The 9,797-nt window shown below is 44.2% G+C and overlaps 1 protein-coding gene across 1 annotated transcript; it reads right to left on the reverse strand.

Annotated features, from left to right (window-relative positions):
* Window positions 1-2,540, reverse strand: LOC139343969 (retinal homeobox protein Rx1). Its single transcript, XM_070981833.1, has 4 exons — window positions 2,089-2,540; window positions 1,598-1,743; window positions 1,143-1,300; window positions 1-449 (listed from the first exon to the last, which is right to left on the reverse strand). Exons 1-4 carry the CDS (start codon window positions 2,205-2,207, stop codon window positions 27-29), a joined length of 846 nt encoding a protein of 281 aa, XP_070837934.1. The 5' UTR covers window positions 2,208-2,540; the 3' UTR covers window positions 1-26.
* Window positions 2,541-9,797: the final 7,257 nt, after the last annotated feature.

A 9,797-nucleotide genomic window follows, 5' to 3' on the forward strand; every position in this document is an offset into this window, starting at 1 on the left:
TGTACAAACAGGAAGAAGGAAAACGATCAATCACTGTGCATGGCATCAGCTTCCTGTGTTTGTGCCGGTGTGTCGCCTCCTGACATGTTCACAGTGCTGTGGATCTCAGCCTCATGCTCTCTGGCTTTGGCCCTCAGCTTGGCGATGCTGGAGGAGCGGAGCTCATCTGAGCTCGGCCCCTCCGGCCTCTCCCATTTCCCCGACCTGTGGCTCCCGGGCTGCATACGCGCGCTCGGCGCCGCGCCCGCAGCTTTTGTCCATGGATAGTTTGCTTCTCCTTCCTGTCGTCTCTCGTAGTGCTCGCCGTCAGAGCTCTCCGTCTGCTGCCTTAAACTCCTGCTCACTCTCTCAGAGGTCTCATCATTGTCTGTGTTTACATAAGGCCCTGCAAGCTGGCCCTGGAGCTTCAGCTGTCGTCTCATCTTGGCACGGCGGTTTTGAAACCAAACCTGGAAACAGTGAAGGAATACTAAGTGCAAATGACAATATAAAGAAACTTTGTGGAATAGTTAGAAAACGTTGATAAGGATTCTTGCTTAAGTTGTTCCAAAATTAGATTTCTTTGCAAACTATTTAAAAAGCTTCTGAATCTTCTTTTTTCAGGACTTGGTTAAAGGATAAAGTCCATTCACTTATGTATTTATCTGCACTGAAAGAGTTATTAGTTGCTGCGCTCCTTCCCCCCCGTCCACGCTAGCCGTGAAGAGATTTCTAATGCGATCCCAATGTAAACACACTAATAATTTAGCATTAAAAGTACATTAACCTCATAAAATACCCACTTCATTTAAGTGATTTCAACTGCTGAGACCTCATATTGGTATCAGCCGAACTTCCAAATGCAGTCTTGAAATGGAACAAGTACTTTTTGACCCTCATCTTTTACAGTATACAGTATTAGTAGTATAGAAACTAATGACAGTTTCAATGCACATACGGGCATGCAAGTGTTGTTTTCAACCTATATTACCCTTATATTCATTGAAACTTGATTATGTAGGTTTAAATCATGTTTGTCAACACAAGCTGGTATCCGTGGACCTACAAAAAGCCTAAATAGATTCATCTGCACCCTGCACAGAAAAATTAATATTCACTGAATGGTAAGAACATTTCCAGGAGGAGTCCAGCGTGCCAATTACCTGTACTCTGGCCTCGATGAGGTCCAGTCTGACGGCCAGGGCTTCCCTCATGAAGATGTCTGGGTAGTGGGTGGTCTCGAAGGCCTTCTCCAGCTCCTCCAGCTGCCAGCTGCTGTAGTTGGCTCGTGCGCGACGCTGCTTCACTGGCCTCTGTTCATCTGGAAAGCACGGCGCAAGCACCAATTACACAATCGCCAACGGGTGACAACGAACTAATGGCTCTAGATTGGATAATTAGCGCAGCAATCATTAGGCCCACTTTAACACTGCTTGATAATTGATTGTTAGTTACGAGCTGTTAGCTAATCTTTTGTAAACATTTACACTGTGATCAGATGGTGCTCACTGTCTGTCTTAGAGACTGTGATCACGCAGTGCCAGTTTGGCTGTCTGCACAGGTCCTGCATTGGACAATGAACCCTGTTTTGGCCACAGTGGCTGTGGTTTGAACTCACCTATGCCCTCTGTGAGTGGCCCCATCCCAACCGGCTGTGTGGCCAGGAGCAAAGCTTCTTTGCATGGCTCCGGCTGCAGATAAGTCCTCAAGGATTCATAGCTGATAAAAGGCCCCGGGATCAGGATCTGAGGTTGAGAGCCCAGTCTGGTTGGGAAAGCAGGGAAAAAGTGAGCCGCCGGTGAATGGAAAACCGCAGGCAGGAGAGTAGATACCAGCTGCCTTGGGCCAAACATGTCCAAGCTATTAAGAGTCCACTATTAAGTGTCAGTCCACTGAAAAGGGCCAGGTTGACTCCTATAGGGATGCTGGTGGATTGGTGAAAAGCATTCCAGCGTCCAGAGTGAAAAAGAAGAAAAGCTAAAACAGATCTAATCGTCCAGATGGATCCGGTTGGCTGTTGGAGCTGCTGTATGTGGCTGCGGCTCAGTGCAGCTATTAGGTGTTGCCTGAGGAGTAAAGGTAAGACTCGAGTGGTGGAGGTGGTCTCACCTTAGCTTTCTGCTCCTCTCCTCCAATCCTCTTCCCCTCCTTTCCCGGTCACATGACCTCCAAACAGACGGCAGGGCTTGGTTTAAAGGACAGAGGTGAAAATCCAACCTGTGATTCATCTCTCAGTGGAAAATCAGTATCACTCCATCAGTGTTTGCTGTGTTCATCATTACTTTCCCCAACTATGTCCCACAAACTACTCCTCACATTATAGCGATTCGTTTCCCCCGATCTTTTCTCTCCCTCTGCCTCCCTCTGCCTACCTGGGACAAGTCGCAACATCTTTGGCTTCTGAAATTTCAATCAGCGAGATGGACGGGAGCTCAGTGTGTGTGACCTCAGTCGCAGAGATGTGCACGTTCGTTCCGACACGTTCACCTCACAAGATTTGCACAACTCTTATCTAACTGGTTTAACAGTTGCCAAATATAATAAGGACAAATTATTGCAAAGGAGACATAATGAAAACACAAGTTGTTCAGTCCTGTGGGATGAAAACAAGCACAAAGGCAGCAGACCCTGAACAGCAGGATCCAGCATAAACACACTCCTCCTGACAGCATAGTGACAAACCTGAAAGCTCATTTGCTTAATCCCTCCTAACAACCCCGCGTTGATTTCACTGCATTGTTTTTGTTTTTTTTGATGTTTTATTTTCCACATCACTAAGACGGGCTGTGCTAAAATGATCGTGTCTGTCAACCATCATGTACATCCTCTAATTAAATATTAAAAGAAGGTAAACAACTACTACAGATATACAAATGTGCATTTGGCATGTCACACTTTTCATCCCTTTAAGACTCCTATAATTATATCATCTTCAGGGCTGAGACACCCCGCAGTCTGGTCTTGGTGACTTTTACCTCAGATGGTACTTTTGAGTTGTATTGGTGAGACATTAAAAGGACAAAATCCTGCAATGAATTCAAGGAACATGCCCAGTTTGTGCCTCTCATGTATTAGCATTACATGCGAGTCACAGAGCGAAGCACTAGCTCCTTCTTCTTTTTTCATCCACATGGTCTGATATGATCAGATGTGTCGTTACATTTCTTTTTGGTGGTATGGTGGTACAGTGGCAACACTGTCGCCTCATGGCTAGAAGGTCCCGGGTTCGATTCCCACCAGGGGCGCTGTGGGCACTGAGGGCGTGTCCTCCACCACTGGCTTCAGTGCCTGCTGCCCCTTATCTTGAGTAGAGGGGCCTTTCTGTATGGAGTTTTCATGTTCTCCCCGTGTTCACCTGGGGGATCCTCCATAAAATGAAACCCCCTGCTAAAAAACATGCAAGAAGATCACCACCTGACCAATGGTGATGAAAAAGGAACTGGTCCCCGGGCGCCGGTCGGCTGGCAGCCCACCGCTCCTGGTCTGCTGTGGAGGAAGGACTACCAAGATGGGTTAAAAGCGGAGGAAGAATTTCACCAAGCATGGCGTGTGTGCGCATGTTCTACGTCGTGTGACAAATAAAGGGATGTCTTTCTTTCTTTCTAAATGGCCCTCAGGGTTTTTACAGACTGGCATTCAGAGAAACTGATTCTTAGCACTGTGACTCGAGTCTAAGTTTCATAGATGAGAGGCACAAACTGATGCAGGCTTAAAAACAGAACTGAAGAAATGTGCAGACACTCAGTTCAAACTTGTTGAATTTGAGATTAGCTGCACTTTTTTGGTACCATACTTACCACTTTATGATACTTGCTAACTAGCAAGAGGTTGCCAGTTTGGGTCTCAGTACAGCCTCTCTTGATAATTTGTAAAACTGTCAGATGTTTGTGTTTATCATCCATGTTAGATCCTGTGTTTGTTAATAACATACTGCAGTAATTAGAGGTGATTTTTTTCTTACCATGGTTGTAAAGTATGTAGACAGTAGTCAGTGTTGCTGAACATTTACAGGATTTTTCCATTTCAGATCAAAGCATACACATCAACACATTAACAGCCCAGACAGGAAGATGATTAACACGTTTTTTTTCTCTGAGCAAGGCAGCTGTAGCTTAGTGCTGATGGATCTCTGATGAGATGATCGCCAGCACTGTCGACGTGAATTAAACACAGGTGCGTCAATTAATCCGCAGATACGTCTCACCTCACAACACATCTCGCCGACTGCTCGTCAGCTCAGGCGGCAGTGAAAACACTCAGCTGTCAGCGGTGTCACCGCTGAACCGGCGGCTTTGATCAGCCCTCTGCAGGAGGCAGCTGGTCAGAGCCGAGGTGAGTCACAGGATGGTCATTCCTCTGCAGGCAGCGAGGACTGCGGCTCCCTCACCTGTGGCCCTTTCATCTGCACCTGTTCAAACACTAAATGCAGGCTTTAGTGGAGCCCGCAAAGAGGTCAGCATTAGGGTTTGGGTTCCTTTAAAGCTCGTGTTGAGACTGAAAGCTGGTGTCTTAAGTCAAAAGAATCACAAGGATTCACCTAAAATTTGATGGTAGACATTGTGAGAAGAAATGTTTGACAGCATTAAGAACATCAGGCGGCTCTTTAACTCCACAGTGAAAGTTGGCTAACAACACTTTTAGCATTAGCATCTTTTTAGCTAATTACTTAAAAATACCAGAGGTTCAAAGTAACAAATTATATGTACTCAAGCCCTGTCTTAAAGTACAATTATGAAGTAACTTTATGCTTCTTCTCTGTTACATTTCAGAAAACAATATCGTACTTTATACTCCACTTTTATTATAATAGCAGCTACTAGGCTACTTTTTGATTCAGATTAATAATAAAAACATATAATCAACAATTACATTATTATTAAAGAATAAGATAAAGATACTCACCAGATTAAGTAGATTAAGTTCAATAAAATAAAAGACATTATGCAGAAAATGGGCCATTTTGCATAATGAGTGCTTCTACGTGTTGGTACTTCAAGTTTATTTTGATGCTACTTAAGTAGAAGACCTGAGTGCTTCCTCTATCTCTGCAAAATGCACATAACTGAAAATGTGCTTTGAGTTAATAATATAAATAATTCAGATTAATTTAAAGTCTGTAGGTGCAGTCAGGGAGGACCACAAACGGTGGACGACATAAGCAGACGATTAAAAACAACTTTTAGCACTTCTGTGTGTGTGTGTGTGTGTGTGTGTGTGTGTGTGTGTGTGTGTGTGTGTGTGTGTGTGTGTGTCGGATGGAACAGACGGACGGAGATTGAAAGAAATCATTTCTTGGGTTTGCAAGTTCTGCGGGGAAAAGCAAAATAGATTAAAAGTGTCTAGCCTGAGCTGTGGCTAAATAAACACTGTGTGTGGCGGCACTGACGACTGAATAGCCATCTCCGTTTGTCCCTGGCACACAGGCAGTTACAGGGATTTCTGCTCTGTTTGAAAGCAGACCCTTCTCCCACCCCCTCAAACTACTGTGTTTGTCTTTGCCTGGGTCCTTTAATGCCCATTGATCCAGATAATCAGGGACAAAATTGGTGAAAAACCGGTAGGGGAGGTTCTGACAGTGCTTGCTCAAAAGAGCTGCTTGTGGATAATTGAAGGAGGCATTAAGACAACAATAGTAATGGCTAATGCCGGGCCTTATTGGTCTCTCAGGTATTTCTGGCTCCCTGGATGACAAGGCAACACTGGAGATCCACAGCTTCAATGGCAATCATCATATCATTTAGCAGACCTTCAACAGCGGGGACAGAGCGTGCATTGTGGGTTTAGCGAGCCACCAATGGGACGTCCTTCAGATGGCTTTGAAATGGACGTGTTTGAGCTTGCGTTCGTTCACTGCATCTGAAATCCTGCTCAAATGTGATCTCACATAATGTAACGACTGTCAAATTTTGGTGCGTTTTCCTGAGTGTTACTTCTGGTGGATGTTTGGCCCTCACTGTGCAGAGCTTGAAACTAAAGGGCTGTTTTCACACTTATCTGCTGAAGAGGGAAATCTCCAGGACGTACATACCAGCATGATTTTGTGACATCACAGCTGGTTTGAAGGCCTCGTTAGCAAAGGGTTGCGTCTAAGAGCAACATCATCATTCACTTGCAGATGTGATGAGTGTAAGTCCAACATTTAGCCTCTATTAGCTCTGTTTCTGCTCTACCTGAGGGAATTATCTGCCTGTTTAGCTGCTGAATGCTTCACTGTGATCACCAGCTGCGTCTGCCTGCTGTTTGGTGCTGAGCTGATAGTGTTTCTAGAACTTTTCTAGCTGAAAACAAGGCCATGAAAAGCAATGAGTGTGCACCAAAACAGTTAGGTTGCTGGCCTGAAAACTACATATTGATGAAAGCCAAAAAAAAAAAAAAAAGAAGCCAAATAATTACCGAACACTTAAAAAATAAGTCTAACCTCAAATTTGCATCAATGTAAAACATCAGGTGACTTGTCAGACTGTGACCTTGCATCACACTGATGTAGAAATCTTTCCATCTCATTGAATTAGTTGCAGAAAAAACCCTTTCGATGAGGTGAAATTTGAATGAAATGATGCAGGCTATCTGCCCCTCTTTGCCTTGACAGACATGGCTGAAGTGGATTAGCTCTCGCACTCTGCCCTCACTGCGATAAGATAGGATCTAACATAATGGAGATCGCGAACACTGCACATTATTATTCTCTCTCATCCACTACAATGGCACTTTAGCTCATAAAACAAGAGTTCTGCCAAATGTCACGCGGAGATGGATGATTATCGTCAGCTCCGCTGTCATGGGAATGTATATCTATCTGGTGTAATTTGCAGGCTGGAGCAGCAGCGAGCGCAGATAAGATCAATATTTAATGAAAGTGTAAGTGAAGCTTAAGGGTTGTCACTTATGCCTCTGCTGTTAATGACATGTCACATTATCATACTTATCAGATCGGGTCAATCTTAACTGCAATTACTGGCTTCATTTCTTTTTAATTCATTACAAATGTTGAGTCGTTTCAGTCGTCCACCTCTGTGCAAATACACCAGGAACGTATTCTCTGGCTGCCTCCTTTGGTGTCAGCGGCCTGCACGAACTTCAAACTAAAATCTATTAATGGGAGCGTGGATTGGTATAATTCAATCAGCACAACTAAAATGTGTTTGGAACTTGGAAGAAATGTGTATTTCATGGCTGAGGAAGCCCCTATGCTCGGTGCCTCACTCTCCCTGGTAATAGTATCCCACAGCGAGCGGGCTGATTGTTTTAGTCCTGGATCACTGGCCATGGGATAAACCTGAGAGCCCAGCCTGCTTTTCATGTCAAAACCTTCAAGGGAAAGCGGCCACAATCCAAGAGCAATCACACTTGAGACATCAAAGTGCCAGCGAGAAGAGAGGCGAGAGACGGTCCGCATTTTTTCCACGCAAGCCAAGTGCAACTCAAGCGTGGAGGAAGAGGAGATGATCTAAGGCGGGGGTGCCATTGAGAGGAAGACGGAGAGCAGACAGATGTGCACGGGCAGGTAGCGGCACATCGGGGCCCCTCCTGTAGCTGAGAGAGACAGCGAGAAGCCTCCGCTGGTCACATTCCTGCTCGCTGCTCAGTCACTGTCCACCCTCACACGGGCAGCAAGACCCTCTGACAACCATGTGCCTGCACTCAGAAACTGTAATTCACCATCTAACATCTCCCTCGCCAGTGCTGGACTCAAGTTTACTCAAGATACAGTCGATACAACTATGTAAAACTATAATGCATTACAAGCAAAAGTCCTGCATTCAACATTTTACATAAAAGTATCATAAGATACAGTAAATGTACTTAAATATCCCTCATGAGTGGGGCCCCCTCCAGAGGGTCACAAGCTAAACTTTAGAGGCCCTGAGATTAATAGGGAAGAAAACAATAAAAAATAAAGTTCTGCTTCACATATTTGTCTTCATATTTTGGAATTTTGAACTCTTCTTTACTATTTTTTGTTAAATATCAACATTTTGGTTCACAAAACAATTGTTTAAATGAATTCATGTGAGATGTTTCGAGGGCAAATCTTCACTGAAACTGCTAAAAACTCAACACTGCTGGGTTTTTTTGCAAGGGGTGAAGGACAGAAACCAAAGCTTCAGTCTTTAATAATGTATTTTATAAGATTAATGATTGCTTTTTTTATGTAAAATCTGTTATCTGTAGAGTAACTAGTAATTAAAGCTGTCAAATAAATGCAAGTAGAAAGCAGAATATTCACCTCTGAGGAGGAGTGAGAGTATGAAGTAGCATAAAAGAAATACTGTAAATGAGTAAAATGTAAATGTTACTTTCCCTCACTGGCCATTGTTTCCTCAATAAATATGTACGCTGAGGATATTTTATTACCATCAAGTAACATGTTCAGCATGGACAAATGAGGGCTTAGCTCTTAGCGGCTGCATTTCAGGGCATCCAGCCTGGTATGATGAATAAAGGCAGAGGTTGTTAACTTGTCAGTGGTCCGTCAGACTATTCAGCAACAGGCCAGCCCCCTCCTCCCACCGCTTCCTCGTTAGCTGTCATTCATCTCTGTTCCGCCTCACTGCTGCCCAGCCAATAGGATGCTGGCGCCTGACCAAGAGCCCAGGCTGCTAAGACTTGTGTAGTTGATTGATAACCATAAACAGAGCTTTTGGCTAGTTATAGGACACCACGCAGGTGCAATTAACACATCGAACGGAGCCAGCAGAGAGATCAGCAGCTATGAGGCCTGATAGGCAGGACATGATTGGGTTTACATATGAGCAAGTTCATTATAGGGATGGATGTGTGAATACATATTCATTAAAGGGGATTTGGAGGCATCACAAGGGTTCACAAGACAAAGGCACATATATAATGAACTCAATGTATTCATTGCATGTCACAGCTCAGCCTATTTGTATCTTTTGCTGTCCAAATAAGAAATATGATTTTCATTATTTCCTCGTTTTACACAATAAAGCTCCCAGCTTCAGACAGCTCTGTTGTGTTTGTTGACCCCTCGTCTGGGTTATTGTGTGCGCTTTTAGAGAAAAGCAGCATTAATGTAGTCTGAGGCAACCTGCGTTCAGCCATCCAGCATCTCTTATCGAATGCCTGTTACTTCTGAATGACAGCGTCCACTGACCCACCAGTGTGGACATGTCTCACCCTCACCGAGGATCCTTAACCGCGCTGTGGCTTCGTCTTCACGTCCTCCCGTGTAACAAAACACCAGCGGCAGTCTGGGCTGTAAAATGGCCTACCCACATCACGTCTTCAAAGCACCCTTTGGTCTGTGTGATTGAACAATTACCGCCATGGTTAATTTACCATCAATGGGGACTTCCACTTTCCTAGTTTACCAGCATGCCTTCACGTTGTTTAACTTCTCCCTTTGACTCCATCAAGAGGTTTTCAGATGAAGTCAGTGGCGCTGGGCAAAACAACTCACACTTTCATGGCAAAATGGTTTCCATCACAGCATGTGCATCACGCCTTTAATTTGTCTGTTACACGCCAGTGAAGAGCAGGCGTACCTATGACAGCTGTTTCCAGTTTTATCAGGATCCAAGAATTATTGGAATGAAATGAAAAGCCACAAACCTTGCACCATTTATTCTTCCCCGTTCCATCTTGTTTGAGGTGCTAAAATAGTATTCTGAAAGGTAATAATTGGTTCTTGTGAAATTTGTGTTTCTACCATTCCCCGCATTGAACTGCTTTCCAATTAAACAGCGGTAAAACGTCTCCATTGAATTCCTGAAGTGCGGCGGTAAACTGCTGCGACGCTATTCACTCTGTTTGGTAAAGAATGAAAAATTTAAAAAAAAAACAAAACAGGCATA

This window comes from Chaetodon trifascialis, chromosome 15 (genome assembly GCF_039877785.1).
Source record: "Chaetodon trifascialis isolate fChaTrf1 chromosome 15, fChaTrf1.hap1, whole genome shotgun sequence".
NCBI classification, from domain to species: Eukaryota; Metazoa; Chordata; class Actinopteri; order Chaetodontiformes; family Chaetodontidae; genus Chaetodon; species Chaetodon trifascialis.

Coding starts and splice junctions, on each gene's coding strand:
- LOC139343969 (XM_070981833.1), bottom strand. CDS start 2,207: ATGAATCACAGGTTGGATTTTCACCTCTGTCCTTTAAACCAAGCCCTG. Junction 1,744..2,088: donor GAGAGGAGCAGAAAGCTAAG/GTGAGACCACCT, acceptor TTTCCCAACCAG/ACTGGGCTCTCAACCTCAGA. Junction 450..1,142: donor TCATCGAGGCCAGAGTACAG/GTAATTGGCACG, acceptor CACTGTTTCCAG/GTTTGGTTTCAAAACCGCCG.